General features: G+C 36.9%; 2 protein-coding genes across 2 annotated transcripts in view; one reads left to right on the forward strand and one right to left on the reverse strand.

Annotated features, from left to right (window-relative positions):
- Positions 1-18,270, forward strand: part of LOC149832810 (rac-like GTP-binding protein 6) — a 256,990-nt gene that overhangs the window by 6,041 nt on the left and 232,679 nt on the right. The gene's annotated exons all lie outside the window — the stretch shown is intronic.
- ATRAD17 (RADIATION SENSITIVE 17) overlaps positions 2,105-18,270 on the reverse strand; it is a 64,470-nt gene continuing 48,304 nt past the window's right edge. Inside the window, exons 10-13 of the mRNA XM_090014731.1 lie at positions 5,437-5,562; positions 2,857-3,064; positions 2,687-2,747; positions 2,105-2,521 (exon numbers count right to left, since the gene is read on the reverse strand). Of these exons, the coding sequence (XP_089870857.1) occupies positions 2,240-2,521; positions 2,687-2,747; positions 2,857-3,064; positions 5,437-5,562 (677 nt within the window). The 3' untranslated portion in view covers positions 2,105-2,239. The remainder of the gene's footprint in view (positions 2,522-2,686; positions 2,748-2,856; positions 3,065-5,436; positions 5,563-18,270) is intronic.

Below are 18,270 nucleotides of genomic sequence, written 5' to 3' on the forward strand. Positions count from 1 at the left end.
AAGTGGGACCCAGTTTACCTGGTTGATTGTATAGATTAAAGCCTAGGTGGACCCACTTATTGCAGGAGGCCCGGAAAAAATTTTGGTTCTAAGAGGAACCACTCCTATTCTGCTCTTTCAATCAAAGGCGTTGGGATCTGAGCTCTCAGCCCCAAGTGCATGTCTACCAACTTCTATAATGACAGATATGGGGATCTTTTTGAAAAATATCGTCAAAAAAGCGATATTCTGGCATTAGTTTTAAGAGGTTTAATATGCCTTTGAAAATATCATGATATTACTATCTAAACAAATATTTTGTGATATTTGGGTTTTGATTTAAAAAAACAAAATCTAGAAGAACCCATTCTTTTGTTTTTTTACAAAAAAAAAAAAGAGAAAATGAAGATGTTTGAGAAACTCACGTGAAATTCACAGGCGAATAATTGTCGATTTTAAACTTTTTTGTGATTAAGCGGCCAAGGTCTGCACTGCTGCAGACTGAATTCATGGAACCTTTCGTTGCAGCCAAAGCATGAACAGAGCCATATTCTGTAGGCTCAGGTCCCCACTTTGTACGCTTAGCTTGTCCTCAAGTTGTCTAGAGGCTCGAGTCACTCAGCAACCCAGCAAAGTTGGTTCTTGGCTTGACTAGGAGAATTTGACTACTTAGCATTGACAGTGCCATGTTAGCTCAGCTAAAATAGTGAAAAGATCAGGTGCAATATAATGGCACAAATATTTGTGCATTAAGCACCTGATCACCCTCCAACTTGGGGAAAGGGCGTGTCAGGTGTAGGACCCAAGACCTGATGGAGGCTGATGGGGTGCTTAATGCACAATTTTTTGTGCAATCATATTGCACCTGATCCGGACTCGCTAAGACTCGCTAAAATACATCATGTATAAACTTCACGTGAACAGGCCAAAGCTACTTCACAGGGACACGCCATTTCGGCCAGGTGTCCCTGGTGACACACACACGGCACATAAGGATTACTTTATTATTTTTAGTAATTTTTTTAACTTTATAATGTCGATCCGGTAAAATGCACTTAAATATCAAAATATCAGGAAAATAATTTTTATATATTTAAAAAATTACAAAAATCGGTTCCCGCACGTCTTATTTTCAAAGGATCTTCGAACTTGGCGAGTGGAGACCATGTCTCATGCGAGGTGGCACCGGTACCTTTGTGTCGTAGGGCCAAAGATTGCAGCTGAGCCATCCAAGGTGATTCATATATGAGTCAAGTCTAGTTTTGAGTTGCTTGGTTTGGCCAAGTTTGACGTCAATTTAAATACACGTTGGTTCATTTCCTCGGTTTCTGTTTTCGGTAAGGTACGTCGAGCCTCCGATCTGAATGCACCAAGATCACAAATGATATTCGGCTTACATTCAGATTTACCAATTTGGATTATTTTCAGATTAAGATTGGATTCAGACAAAACATTTTAAATCAGATCAGCATTCATATTCAGATCCGATTCAATTGGCTTGCATATTTTACATGTAAAAACCCTTGTTTTGGGTCTTCTGTAACCATATCCAGTATTATCTGCATATTTAGGATCCAGATTCATTTTTGCATCATCAGTTCTCATTCAGATCCAGATTTAAATTCAGATCAGGAATGATCCAGCCGGTTTCCTATCCGTTTGCAGCCCACCTGGAAGCTATATCCCGTAGAGTTTGGGTCCACTCATCCCCTATGTCATCCCCCATTTTCATACCCCTCTTAAATCTTATGATGCAAGTTGTTTTGATATATATGACTATCCATCTAACATGGTTAATAAGAATCAACCCTTGCATTGGGATTTTTTTACAACAAAATATATATGATTTTTAAATCACAAAATTTTGTGTTTTGTCAATTGTTGGGTTTTGAATCGCCAAAAAATCTTGCACACAAGTCAGATTTTGGTGATTTAAATGTTGATCTTCACTAAATGAAGGATGTCATCTGTGGAGTCCCGATTGATCAAAACAACTGGAACCAATGAAATCCCAAGGGACGGTATGAAGATAGGGATGACAATAGAGGATGAGTGGAACCGATCTGATATCCTGTCATATACTCTTTATGTTTGGTGAGAAACTAATCAGAAAAAAATGCGCCCACGTTCTTATAGCTGTGTCAATATGGCATAGACATGCACATAACAAAGAGGCTATATAATTATTTATATAGACAAAACTCTTACATCTATTTAGATAAAACAAGATTTGAATTATTTAGACCTAAGAGAGGGAAACTCACCAATCTTCTATTTCATCTTCGCTTTCTTCTATTTCATCACTAGGGAAATTACAAACGCTAGCATGACTGGTGGAAGTAAGTGTTCTATCAGAATGCGTCGGATTGGATTCATTCTCATCAAATCCATCAGACCGCGCCAGTCCCCCTTCAGTTTCAACAGTGATAACAGCTCGAGATTCCAGCCATCTCAAACTGGGTTTGAACTCGGAAGCAAAGACAGACAAGCTAGATGAGCTGAAGCTGCTGCAAGTTTCAAATCTTTTCTCAAGAATTTCCTTCTGCATCACAATCAAAGAAGAAAGACCATATAAAAATACTTAATTCACCATACGTTCAACTGCACCAAGTATCACAGGCAGAATTAGGAGCAATAGATCGACAGCAGACTGCGAAATTAGTCAACAAGGTCAAGATGATGCTGAAAATGTAATTATCAAAGACACCTTTTGCCGCTGCAACGAGTGCTCAACCTGCCATAGCTTGGGGCTGCGTATGGAATGCCACCTGCATGCCACAAGGATTGATGAGAGTCAAACCAAAACCCCCAGAGAGGATATGGTACAATAAAATGCAGCAGTATCTGAAGTAAAAATATAGATTGGGAAAAAAGGACCTGGAATGTGAAGGCTGTGAATTTCCAAACAGCACACCACGAATGGTGACAGAAGCAGCTATTGATTGTGTGAGGCTTCTTGGGTCAAATCCACCAGACATTGTAATCTTAGATGCATAAGAGGTTGCAAGAAGTCCATCAGCATCGCTAAAATAAGAAGCCATCCTGAACGCATCATTGATTGCTTCATCACATACAAAATCCAGCACTGGCAGACGTGTGCATAGATTCAACATTAGTTGACAGATGGTGCAATATCAAAATAAAAGGGCACACAAAAGTTACTAGGCTTTTACTACATAATACGTACTAGGGCAAATATTAGGAATAAATGATTGCTCAAAACATCCCATGAAAGAACCAGAATGAAAGATAGAAGGGAATGAAATTTTTGATAGGATATTGTTCTCAGCCACAGGGACAAGGGTTCATGATCACCCATATCTGCTAATTGTTAGCACCAGCTTGATTCACATATCAAACAGAAAATTGTATTGGGTGGATGAGATGGTGCATGGAGCAACCTCCACATAGGCCCAACTTCTATTCCCGACAAATTAAGGCAACAGGAATGTTTAGTTAGCCACTTCACCGTCTCCTATTTATCTTTATATGCAATTTGTACACCTTTGCTTGAACATAAGTGGCAAAGATTTTGATGGAATTCCAGAAGAGACACTTAAAAGATAAAGAGGCAAGGAAAAAGATGGAAAAAACAAATGTTTTCCAAGTCTTTGGGCTACATAAAGAAAATTTCATGGTGAGAAAGTGAAACAAAATCCAAATCTAGTGATATTTTGAAAAATATAGTCTGGTCGCTTCTGAAAATCATGATGAAGATAGCAAAATATTTTCAAAACATTGAGACATGAGAGAGAGAGAGAGAGAGAAAGAGGCCAAATTTGTGCAACCTATTTGCTGAGTTGTAAAAGTTCCAACAACTTCCTGAGACATGAACAGGTGGAGATTCACCCCCTGCAAGAGAACTATTGCAGAGCCACTAGATGGGCTTATACTTCAGCGAAAACTGAATGTTTCACAAGATCCAATTTTTCAGCTTCCAAACCATGAAAGCCATGTCTTTTTTTAACATCAAAAACAAAATCTTAAATAAAATAGAACCATCACTGTAATGGTAGCAGCAGGTGTCTTTGATAATTGATACTTGATGCATGTAGATTTCTATCAGTTTAGATCATGATGCAACGCAGTCAAAAAGAGAACACCAAAGAATAATCATAGGCACAAAACAGACCACCTTACATCATGTAATGTGCTAATTTTAAACAGATATAAGCTCAAGAAGGGGAAGATAGCAGAGGAGTCGCGAGGACGCGAACAGCAAGCACACAATCACACGATCCTCAAGCTTCATGATCCCACCAGCACTTCAATCTCCAAGGTCCAAGAGCACGAGGCTCTGATACCATGTAATGAAGTAGGAAGGGAATACACACAAACCCAGTAAGGGGCCAATAGCACAAGCCACTAAGGGAAAGAGAACACTCACATAAAAAATTATAATTTTATTAATAAATCACTCATAAAATGCATACAAAATGCATTAAAAGAATAGGAGGGGAAGATCTCCTATATATACAAAAGAGGGAGGCCAACTAACCGTTAGACTAGTTTTATGCCTAGAATATCTAGCCGTTAGACTAGCTCTAATGGCTAGACAACCATGGTTGACTCCTACAAAAATACAAAATAAATAAGAAATAAAAAAAATAAGAAATTCCTACTTTACCCTAAATAAAATAATGAATATATATACACACACACAGGGGAATGAAAAACTCCACAATGGAAACCCTCTCGAACCTCACCAATGGAAATTTTTTGGTGTTTTTTTTTTTAAATTCTGGCTGCACAGAATGTGTAAAGCATGATTGAGTTACTATAAATCGACACTTGGATCATGAATTTTGGATAGAAAAAATGGTATTTGGAGCGCCAAAAATTTATGAAAATTGTACGCCATTGATTTTGAAACTTATAAAACCCTATCCATGCCATCGTAATCAAATGCTCCAAGAACTGATTCCTATAAAAACAAGCATATATATCACATCCGTGTGGTCGAAATTTTGAAAAAAACACCAAAAATCCAATAAAACATCCATTGGGGATGTTTGGGAGGTTTTTCCATTGGGGAGGTTTTCATTTCCTTTATATATATATATATATATATATATATATATATATATATATATATATATATATATATCATTTATGCAGTATCATTTGTGAGCCTGACTTTCAAAATCAAAACTATGCCGCTGGATTGAATCTAGTCCAATTGTCCACATGATGTCAGAAATGATCCATGTAGATTTGGTTGCGTATTCTCACTCCCCCCCCCCAAACTCTCTGACCCCAACTGAACAACTTAACACCCTTTAGAGGATGTTTGAATAAGGAAATATGCAAATGCCCTAGCAAATACAATAGAATAAGCAACTCATTAGGATAAAATGGGAAGAAAAAAGGAAATACCAAACCTCTCTCTCTCTCTCTCGAAATGGAATCAAATGTCACACATGAAAAGAATTAGTTAAATAAGAACATCGAAGTTACCATTCTCATGTAAGAAATCAAGAACCTGCTTGGCTTCACCATGTGCTTGCAAAAAGATCGCCTCAGGAGAATCCATTTTGAGGGGAAGCCTCACTAACTCTTTTCTTAAAGGAAAGCAGCCATCTCCTATCAGACAAAAGCAATTGTTCTAAGTGCATGAAAAAGAAAATATGCAGTGCAATAACACTTGGCAAAGTAAAGGACATTCAAATAAGCGCAATTTAAAGTTAAATATGTTGAAATGGGAATGGAGTAACAGTGGGCTGTTTAAAACCATCTAACTGCCAGACGAACAAGAGGCACGTGATTGAGCACAATAGTCACGCAAAAATACCTTTTAGTGGAAAATAACCTTTAGCGGCGGTCAAGACAGTCACTAAAGGGCAATTTTCTGCAAAAATAACATGTGCCTCTCGTTCGTCCGATGTAACAATGGATGATTTGCTCGTCCACTGTTACTCCATTTCCATGTTGAAATTTAGCTCACAAGTAACACACATTTGAGACTTCAATTATGATAACATCATAACTATGAAGAAAATAATATAAAGTACCGGATATATAAAATTATATATCTGGATAATATGTTATATGCATACAGATGGCAGAACTTGGAAGCATCCAGGACCAGCATTGACACGAGCACACTAGGAATTTTGAAGCACCCATGCTACGTAGTCCTACGAAATCAAAAGACAAGTAGCTGCACCAACGATGGAAACTACTTTATTATTAAGACAACTTATAGAAAGATTTAGAGAAAATTGTAGAAATTTGCAGATGATTTTCACAGATTTGGAAAAAAGTTATGATACTCCCAAGGAATTTAATTTGGTCAGTGTTAAGAAACAAAACCCTTATAGATATATTAAAATAATTCAATATATGTATGCAGAGGCAGTTACGACTGCTAGAATTACATGTGGCAAGACAAGGTTGTTTCCAATTAGGGTTGGGTTACATCACAGGTCTGCTTTAAGCTCATACCTTTTAGTTTTACTTATGGATGAAACTACATCTTGTATCCGGGAAGAAATCTCGTGGTTTATACTCTTTGCAGATGATATAGTAATGGTTAGTCAAGATAGAGAAGATATACAGAAGCACCCAAAACTTTGGAGCATGTTGTAGAAAAATGGTTCAAGATTGTCTCTATCGTACGATACATATCGTTACTTTTGGGGTTTATGATACGATACACACTTGTATCGTGATACAAGTGTGTACCGTATTTGTATCAAGTGTATTGTACAATACACTCCAGTATCGTGTTATATCATACAATACGAGTGTGGCACACTTAAAAAGGATTCGAAACTCAAATTTTTTTGAGTTTAAAAGGCCTCTTGAGGGCCAAGTTCTCCATATGGGTTAAGGTAAAAAATATTTATTATGATTAAAATTACAAAGCTACTCTCCAAAAAAAATTGCCTCGAAGCGCCCCCCCCCCCCCACACACACACACACTTACTGTAATACCCATGAATTTTATTAGACAAATAAACTTGAAATTTAGGTCGTTAAGAAGGTGCGAGGTTATTTTTATTGTTTTAATTGTTTATTCGTAATTGGATCTCGAATAACCTATTTGGATCTTCAATGTTGGATCCCTAATATCCTGTTTAGAACTCTAATATCCCATTTAGATCTTAGATATTGGATCGCGAACCCTAAATTGAATATTTAATAATAGATTGGATCCTTGAAATAAATCGGATTGTAATGAGAAAATTTCTACAACACTTTAGTGGGAATTGGTATAGCTTAAGGCGATGTTCGGATCCACAATATTGTATTTGGATCTTCGATATCAGAACTTCAATATTAATATGGATCCTTGTATCGAAACCATAAGGATCCATAAAGGAACCATATATATATATATATATATATATATATATATATATATATATATATATATATATATATCATAAAATAAACATATCATGTGGATCTGTAGTTGGATCTATTTGAATCCGATCTTCGGATCCACTCCGCAAAGCTGTCGTGGATCCACATCGCTTGAGAAACAAGGATCCAACACGCGGTTGGATCTCGGGTCGCGGATTCGGACCCCGGCCACGCCCGTGTACTAAGGTAAGCAGTGAAAAAAAAAACCCGGTTAAGTTAAAAGGGCAGGGCCACTACAGGGCCTGCCCGATAAAAGCTGTTAGGGTTCCCAAGGAACCCTAACGCAAACCCAAAGCAATGGGAAGGGGCGGTGCGCAGCCCTCGGAGAAAAAGGGTGGATACCCATCTCCTCCTCCCTTTCCGGAGGCCACCCTCCCTATTAACTCCCCTCCCACACCTCTCTTCTTCTTACTCACCTCTTCTTTCTCCTTCCACACTCTGTGTCTCCTTGTCCCTTCCTGAACCCTTGCTCGACAATGGAGAAATCGAGGTCGGCGGACTCGCCTCTCGCAGCAACAACCTGTTTGTCTTCCCCTACCCTCAGTCTCTCGCTCCTCTCTCGATTTCTCGCTCAACGATAGAGCAATCGACACCGGCAACCTTCCCAACTGCGGCAGCCACCTTCTCCCTCTCGCCGAAACAAGTAGGATGTTGTGATTTCTTTTTGTGGGCTATGGAATGTGATTAGGTGTGTGTGTGGGAAACAAAATGGAAAATCCCCAATTTGGAGGTTTTTCTGTCAACCCTAAACCGAAACCCCAAATCTACGATTTGGGGGTTTCAGATTGTTATTGTAAAGGGGACTATTGCGGTTCACATTTCTGTACAATGGGGAGAGGTTTTCGATGCATGTGATAGGGTTTGTTTCGGTTAAACGAAAGAAAATTTTTATGGGGTCGTTGTTTTGCTAGATGTTGATTCGGTCCCTTTTGTTTACTCGACTATATCACCTTTTCTAAAATGTGGTGTAATCAATAGGTAGTGAGTTTCGCAGGCTTGATTCGTTCATGAGAATCGAACATATTGCTCCTTAGTTTCTCATGAACATCTGTATTTGAATCATCTGTATTTGTTTTCTCTAAATGACTGAACATCGTAATCATCTGTATTTGTTTTCTCTAAGTGACTGAATTTGATTCATAGTATGTAAATAAGTTAGATTATCGATCAATGGAAAATCTACTTGGCAATCAAATGTTATCACTGTTTCCGCTAATGGGACTGAACAGAAAGTTTGTTTGTTTCTTGTCATCAATGTTAATCTATGTTGTTGTTTCATCATATGATTATGAAATTTAGTTTGATTAGCCCTGTATGTGATATCAGTGATCTCTGATAAATAAAATCTATAGGTTCATAACAGCATGTGTAGGGATTAGGAATCACCATGCTTATTTTGTCGGATCGTTAAATTTATTTGGAAATGGATTGAAACATTTGAAGTCTCTGAATGTACATACCTGGTTGAGGCTTTCTGATATGTGTGCGTGCGTAGGGAATATTCTCATGTATTTGAAATTTCTGTTATGCGTAATCGGTTGCGGGAAAAATCCCAGAAACATGTATAAATGAGAATCTAGTTGGATTTATATTAAGTTGAAATTCAAGTTGACATTTACCTGCATATTCAGTTGATATGCAAAGTCCTAATTAGATGCCTATAGGTTGATGTTCGGTTTCATATGAAGCTGCATATTAGTTAGATGCTCAATGCCTATGTAACTGCATAATAAGTATATGTTCAACTTCGTACAAAGTTGCATATCAAGCTGATATTCAATGCAAACTTAACTGCATATTAGGTTGTTATTCACTGGTACATGAAGTCATATATTAAACTAATGCTCAAATGCATATTTAGCTGCATAGTAAAACGATATTCAAGTTTATATACTAAGTTGCATAATTTAGTATGTTCAAATGCATATTTCTTAAAATGTTTCAATGCCCATTAAGTGTATATCATCTAGAAGGTTCAAATGGCCATTAATATGTTTATTCTCCAATGTTCTTATGCATGTTAAGTTGTATATTTTTCTGAAGTACTATTGCCTAACACTACATATTTGCTGAAAGTATCAAATGCCAACCAAGTTGTATATCTTGTGGAATGTTCAAATGAGAATGTGTTTGGAGAAAAGTATCTAGTTGTATTACCAAATCTATAGGATTACATTGCATGTTCAATAAAGGACACCAACAGTGTCTTTACTAGTTTGGCGGAGCTTTAATACATGCCACCCTGTGTTGGGATGTCACAAGTCAAAACCTAATGGTACGTCGTAGCAACTTGCTATTGAAGAATAAATAAATAATAATAATGATGATGAATGATCATCTAATAACCGAACCTAAGGGTCGGTTTGTTGTGGACATATGAATGTCAAGCGAGTGTGTTGAGGGTCATGCATAGACCATCGAAGTTATGAGGTGAATCCACATGAAAATGAAAATATAATATTCGTGCTTGACTGGTTTAAATGCACCGGAGCACTCTGAGTGGGTTTGTGCAATGTATATAAAAAAAATGGATGTATGTGTACCTTGGCAAAATGACTAAGGTTGGGAACCTACTACTATGATAGTAGGAAGTAGTTTGGGGAAATGGCCATGTATTTTGGGTAATTTAAATAAATGAAAAGATTAACACACTCAGATTCAGGCTTACCTTGGAGAGGGTAGGTGGTACAAAACTCTGGGGACGTGTTTAATTGTTTCAAGCTAAAGTGACTCGTTGGTCCCCAGTCCTCGGAGTTGGGGGGGGGGGGGGTGGGCGGACTACCAATATGTCCTAGGTGGTAGCTCTTTGTTCTTCTGTAGAAGTTAGGAATGCATCATGTTTTCGTTTGGCCTTTGGGAGGTTCTCTCGGTCACTGGCCGCTCCCTTGGGATTTCAATCTCAGTTAGAATGTTCGGGTTAATAAAATAACCTTGAATAATATACCCTCGAACGTTCTCTTCTGTGATGGTTGTCTCGGCCCGCGTGTACCCGCGGGATAAGATAAAATAATCACTATTTAGAACAGTTAGGTATCAAACTGAGTGGAGTCATTAAAGAGACATTTGCATATTTTTTCAGCATGTTTTATATTCTGAGCTTGTGATGAAACGAAATCCTAAAATGTGTAGATATGAAATAATGAAATTCATATTATGGTTGTTACAATATTATGCATGTTACTGTTGTTGTTGTTGCATAAAATGTTTTACTTACTTAATTATTGTTGTTGCATAGTCTTCTTTACGCGATTTTGTATAGGCTGAAAATCACACACGGCACCCACATCACATACTTATATACCTACATTAAGAGTTACAGCTTTCCTAATTCCAATCAATTTACTATTTTTCAGGTAAAGAATAGAGTTTATGAGCGGCTGCGGGATAAGGCATCGGATCGAGATTTTTGGATTTATTGTTCCAAGGATAGTTTGAGTTCCTTTTATGTTTTTAAAACTCTGATGTCCTTATTCATTGATAGCGAAATGAAATAAACGTTTTGGCTTTCTCTCCACTGTAATGTTCCAGAATGTTTAACCCCATAATATTACTTGTTTCCGCGAAAAAAAATCCTCTTAAATTTTGGTTAAAATTTTGGGGCATTACAAATGATATCAGAGCTTGGGAACAATAAATCAAAGATCACGGTCGTGCTACATCCTGCAATCGCTGTGTGAATATAATTTTTTTTTTGATATGTTATTGGTAATGGTACATGTTCTTTTATTTGTGATGCTCATAATAGCATATAGGTGAATTCACGCATATAATTTATTAATTTTGACCTATTAGGTGAATGACATATCACGCCTATAAATCATTAGTATCGACCTACTAGGTGAATGATGTATCACGCCTACATAGTTACATAGCATGATTGATGCGCGTATCATAGCTATCTGACTAAATTTCTTAGTAGATATGTGCGTGTGTTTTACGTCGAAACAATCTAATGTGATATGATGTAAGAATTATCAATGCACATGAAATGATCTGAATGTCTTATATTCATATATGATTTGAATCTTATGTGTATAACTTAAACTACGTAGAAGTTACGTATCTTGAGGTTTAGTTGATTCTTGATATATACTGAATCACATTGCATAGAACTCATGCTTTGGTTATGCATACTTCGATGTTAGACCTGGAAAATGCAATGTTCTTGGTGGCAATGATATGATGTATAGGATAATATGCTTATGTCTGATATGATTGAAATGCCACGTGATTTGAAATTTTGAAAGCATGCGATATATGCTTAAGTTCAATAGTGAACTATAGTTCATAGAACCTTAGTAGTGAAAGGTGAGATTTCATGATTTTTAATGCCATATGAAGTGATGTGATACATATTGACGATAGGTATGCTTTGCCCCTATTGGTGGCTATCGACCCTGAGAACGGTTATTTATACCGATGCATATATCACAATTTTGGCACTTGTTGAGGACTTGTCTCCAAAGGATTAACTGTGAGGGTATGTTTGACCAAGATCGGGTAATCCGTCTAGAGCGGTAGATCTCCGTGAGGTAGTACATTATCCAAGAACGGGCAGCCGTAAAGACAGTAAATTCCTGTGAGGAAGTGTATTGTCCAAGATCGGGTATACCATCTAGGGCGGCAATTCCGTATAAGGTTGTACATTTCTCAGACCAGGTGATTCTACGAGGATCTTGTGATTTTTGTTTTCATAGAGGATTTTCTGTGAGGGTATATATGATCAAGATCAGGTATTCCAGTTAGAGCGGTGGATCTCTGTGAGGTAGTACATTGTCCAAGGATGGGTAGCCGCAAAGACGATGAATTCATGTGAGAGTGTATTGTACAAGACCAGTTATACCCTCTAGGGCGGTAATTTCTTGTGAGGTCATGTATTTTCTAGACCAGGTGATCCAGCGTAAATCTTGATAATCTTTAATTAATAAAGAGTTATGATAAATTGAGAGAATTTGCAGAAATTGATTAATATAGCCAATTAGAGATCAATAGATTTGACTTTAGTTATAACATAATTGAATCATTATTGATTTTAAATCTTGATATAATGACATGTTTGTGTCTTTTGTGAATAAAAGGGCCACTCTTTGAGAGATTCTAGACCTTGATTTGAGGATATGTTTGGGTCTTCTGTGAAAAGATGGTATCATTTTGAGAATAACATCTTGAGCGAGGTTATGACGTGTAACTGTAATGAAATATGCGGAAAAGCAAAGAGTGCATTAAGCACTTACAACATCCACTAATGAACAAACAAAAGGGCAAACACCCAAACCCACAAGAGACAACACAACATAAAAATATAAATGTCTCTTATTGAAAAGAGAGAGAGCTCTCAAGAGTGAAGAATACAAGAGGGGTTCACCCCTATTTATACACAAAAGAAGGAGAGGAGGAGTGGCCTTATGGCCTTAAAAGAAGAGCCACCTAGGGGCTCCCATTGAGCCGTTGGGGGCCCCATCGACTCCATGGTGGGACCCCTTTTAGGTGGGCAAAAATACAAAAAATAAAAAGCAAAAAGAAAAAAAGAATTTACAAAAAATAAAGAAAAGAAAAACAAGTACCCCTATACGGTACTTGTGAAATGACCAAAATACCCCTATCGGGTATTTTAGATAATACGTATATATATGTATATAAACATATACATATATATGAATTACATATATTTTAACAGTAACAACTAGCCACGCAAAACCTTGAGAATTAGGAATAAGTGGAGGTTATTCAGGACAAAAAGTCTGTTAGAAATAGCGAGGACAACAAACAATGTCGTGATTATGATAAAATAAAGAAAACTAAATCCAATAATCAAGAACAAGCTAAAGCAATAGCATGTCGTGTCAATCATTTGTGACTAAACAAGTATGAAGTAGTGAACATACACTCTAATTGTCTTAGGTTAAGACTTTCCTGTTATTTAGTACATTTTCACCATCAAAAGAATCGTGTATGAATTTTGACGAGACCAACTTTTAGTTCCAAACTTCTCTTAGAAACTCATTGTGTGTTATCTTGATCCTTATATGTTAGAATATATGTTGGCAGCCTGAAGCTAATATAGGGGAGAAATACCTCAATCTTTTCGAGAAAAACTTTTACAGGTAATTTCAAAGACGAAATTCTTTTTAGGGGGAAAGGATGTAATACCCGTGAATTTTATTAGACAAATAAACTTGAAATTTAGGTCGTTAAGCTGGTGCGAGGTTATTTTTATTGTTTTAATTGTTTATTCGTAATTGGATCTCGAATAACCTATTTGGATCTTCAATGTTGGATCCCTAATATCCTGTTTAGAACTCTGATATCCCATTTAGATCTTAGATATTGGATCGCGAACCCTAAATTGAATATTTAATAATAGATTGGATCCTTGAAATAAATCGGATTGTAATGAGAAAATTTCTACAACACTTTAGTGGGAATTGGTATAGCTTAAGGCGATGTTCGGATCCACAATATTGTATTTGGATCTTCGATATCAGAACTTCAATATTAATATGGATCCTTGTATCGAAACCATATATATACATATATATATATATCATAAAATAAACATATCACGTGGATCTGTAGTTGGATCTATTTGAATCTGATCTTCGGATCCACTCCGCAAAGCTGTCGTGGATCCACATCGCTTGAGAAACAAGGATCCAACACGCGGTTGGATCTCGGGTCGCGGATTCGGACCCCGGCCACTCCCGTGTACTAAGGTAAGCAGTGAAAAAAAAAAACCGGTTAAGTTAAAAGGGCAGGGCCACTACAGGGCCTGCCCGATAAAAGTTGTTAGGGTTCCCAAGGAACCCTAACGCAAACCCAAAGCAATGGGAAGGGGCGGTGCGCAGCCCTCGGAGAAAAAGGGTGGATACCCATCTCCTCCTCCCTTTCCGGAGGCCACCCTCCCTATTAACTCCCCTCCCACACCTCTCTTCTTCTTACTCACCTCATCTTTCTCCTTCCACACTCTGTGTCTCCCTGTCCCTTCCTGAACCCTTGCTCGACAATGGAGAAATTGAGGTCGGCGGACTCGCCTCTCGCAGCAACAACCTGTTTGTCTTCCCCTACCCTCAGTCTCTCGCTCCTCTCTCGGTTTCTCGCTCAACGATGGAGCAATCGACACCGGCAACCTTCCCAACCGCAGCAGCCACCTTCTCCCTCTCGCCGAAACAAGTAGGATGCTGTGATTTCTTTTTGTGGGCTATGGAATGTGATTAGGTGTGTGAGTGGGAAACAAAATGGAAAATCCCCAATTTGGAGGTTTTTCTATCAACCCTAAACCGAAACCCCAAATCTACGATTTGGGGGATTGTTATTGTAAAGGGGACTATTGTGGTTCACATTTCTGTAAAATGGGGAGAGGTTTTCGATGCATGCGATAGGGTTTGTTTCGGTTAAACGAAAGAAAATTTTTATGGGGCCGTTGTTCTGCTAGATGTTGATTCAGTCCCGTTTGTTTACTCAACTATATCACCTTTTCTAAAATACGGTGTAATCAATAGGTAGTGAGTTTCGCAGGCTTTATTCTAAATTTGAATCATCTGTATTTGTTTTCTCTAGATGACTGAACATCGTAATCATCTGTATTTGTTTTATCTAAGTGACTAAATTTGATTCATAGTATGTAAATAAGTTAGATTATCGATCAATGGAAAATCTACTTGGCAATCAAATGTTATCACTGTTTCCGCTAATGGGACTGAACAAAAAAGTTTGTTCGTTTCTTGTCATCAATGTTAATCTATGTTGTTGTTTCATCATATGATTCTGAAATTTAGTTTGATTAGCCCTATATGTGATATCAGTGATCTCTGATAAATAAAATCTATAGGATCATAACAGCATGTGTAGGGATTAGGAATCACCATGCTTATTTTGTCGGATGGTTAAATTTATTTGGAAATGGATTGAAACATTTGATGTCTCTGAATGTACATACCTGGTTGAGGCTTTCTGATCCGTGTGCGTGCGTAGGGAATATTCTCATGTATTTGAAATTTCTGTTATGCGTAATCGGTTGCGGGAAAAATCCCAGAAACATGTATAAATGAGAATCTAGTTGGATTTATATTAAGTTGAAATTCAAGTTGACATTTACCTGCATATTAGGTGCCTATAGGTTGATGTTCGGTTTCATATGAAGCTGCATATTAGTTAGATGCTCAATGCCTATGTAACTGCATAGTAAGTATATGTTCAACTTCGTAGAAAGTTGCATATCAAGCTGATATTCAATGCAAACTTAACTGCATATTAGGTTGTTATTCACTGGTACATGAAGTCATATATTAAACTAATGCTCAAATGCATATTTAGCTGCATAGTAAAATGATATTCAAGTTTATATACTAAGTTGCATAATTTAGTATGTTCAAATGCATATTTCTTAAAATGTTCCAATGCCCATTAAGTGTATATCATCTAGAAGGTTCAAATGGCCATTAAGATGTTTATTCTCCAATGTTCTTATGCATGTTAAGTTGTATATTTTTCTGAAGTACTATTGCCTAACACTACATATTTGCTGAAAGTATCAAATGCCAACCAAGTTGTATATCTTGTGGAATGTTCAAATGAGAATGTGTTTGGAGAAAAGTATCTAGTTGTATTACCAAATCTATAGGATTACATTGCATGTTCAATAAAGGACACCAACAGTGTCTTTACTTGTTTGGCGGAGCTTTAATACATGCCACCCTGTGTTGGGATGTCACAAGTCAAAACCTAATGGTACGTTGTAGCAACTTGCTATTGAAGAATAAATAAATAATAATAATGATGATGAATGATCATCTAATAACCGAACCTAAGGGTCGGTTTGTTGTGGACATATGAATGTCAAGCGAGTGCGTTGAGGGTCATGCATAGACCATCGAAGTTATGAGGTGAATCCACATGAAAATGAAAATATAATATTCGTGTTTGACTGGTTTAAAGGCACCGGAGCACTCTGAGTGGGTTTGTGCAATGTATATAAAAAAAATGGATGTATGTGTACCTTGGCAAAATGACTAAGTTTGGGAACCTACTACTATGATAGTAGGAAGTAGTTTGGGGAAATGGCCATGTATTTTGGGTAATTTAAATAAATGAAAAGATTAACACACTCAGATTCAGGCTTACCTTGGAGAGGGTAGGTTGTACAAAACTTCGGAGACATGTGTTTAATTGTTTCTAGCTAAAGTGACTCGTTGGTCCCCAGTCCTCGGAGTTGGGGGGGGACCCGGACTACCAATATGTCCTAGGTGGTAGCTCTTTGTTCTTCTGCAGAAGTTAGAGATGCATCCTGTTTTCGTTTGGCCTTTGGGAGGTTCTCTCGATCACTGGCCGCTCCCTTGTGATTTCAGTCTCAGCTAGAATGTTCGGGTTAATAAAATAACCTTGAATAATATACCCTCGAACGTTCTCTTCCATGATGGTTGTCTCGGCCCGCGTGTACCCGCGGGATAAGATAAAATAATCACTATTTAGAACAGTTAGGTATCACAGTGAGTGGAGTCATTAAAGAGACATTTGCATATTTTTTCAGCATGTTTTATATTCTGAGCTTGTGATGAAACGAAATCCTAAAATGTGTATATATGAAATAATGGAATTTATATTGTGGTTGTTACATGAATATTATGCATGTTACTGTTGTTGTTGTTGGATAAAATGCTTTACTTACTTAATTATTGTTGTTGCATAGTCTTCTTTACGCGATTTTGTATAGGCTGAAAATCACACACGGCACCCACATCACATACTTGATACATGATATACCTACGTTAAGAGTTACAGTTTTTCTACTTAGACGTGGTAGTCTAATTCCAATCAATTTACTATTTTTCAGGTAAAGAATAAAGTTTATGAGCGGATGCGGGATAAGGCATCGGATCGAGATTTTTGGATTTATTGTTCCAAGGATAGTTTGAGTTCCTTTTATGTTTTTAAAACTCTTATGTCATTATTCATTGATAGCGAAATGAAATAAACATTTTGGCTTTCTCTCCACTGTAATGTTCCAGAATGTTTAACCCCATAATATTACTTGTTTCCGTTGTTATTAAAAAAAAAAGCCTCTTAAATTTGGGTTAAAATTTTGGGGCGTTACACTTACTGCGAAGTTGGATCCACGAAAATTAAAGATTTATATTAAGGTAGATATCAGGTTCCACACTCCTCCAACAAAGATGACACAAGATGATCCGACATGGCAATGATACACTCAAGTAACAAGTGGAAACGGAATGAAAATCGAGTGCAACTATTGCCATAATATTTTTGTTTATGTAATATGAAAGTACGAGTCTTGTGGTATGTTCTTAATTACAAGATATTTAATATTTTGCATGGTTCTTGTGAGATATGCATGCAATATTATCTATGGTTCTATATTAGTTGATGTTTGATGATGTCTTTTGTGGCTCATAGTGACAAAAATGCTTAATATGTGACTTTAGAGTTGTATTTTGTGCAATTCATCATTGTTTTATGTGATGATTTTTTTAGAATTTTTGTTAATTTTTTTCTAAATTTTCTTGAATTTTTAGAAATTTTTTATTAAAAATTTATGATACATTTACCATACGTTTACGGTGTTACTATGGGTCCAATCGATACGGGTAACGATACGATACTTACAACCTTGAAATGGTTTACGAATTAGTAGAACAAAAACTTAATATATGAAGTGCAAGTCTAATTAAGAAGCTAATGATAGCAATGTAATTAGAATACAAGAGATGCATAAGTTTTGATATTTAGGGTCTATATTACAACAAAATGGGGGATTTAAAGAAGATATCACTAATAGGATCAATGTCGGTTGGGTTAAGTGAAGGCAGGCTAGTGGCGTGTTATGCGATAAAAGAGTACCGACTAAAATGATGTTTCTACAAGACTGTTACGACAAGAAGACAAAGTGCATGTTCCAAAGATGCGTAT

This window comes from Nuphar pumila, chromosome 7, assembly GCF_984573655.1.
Source record: "Nuphar pumila chromosome 7, dmNupPumi1.hap1.1, whole genome shotgun sequence".
Lineage (NCBI taxonomy): Eukaryota > Viridiplantae > Streptophyta > Magnoliopsida > Nymphaeales > Nymphaeaceae > Nuphar > Nuphar pumila.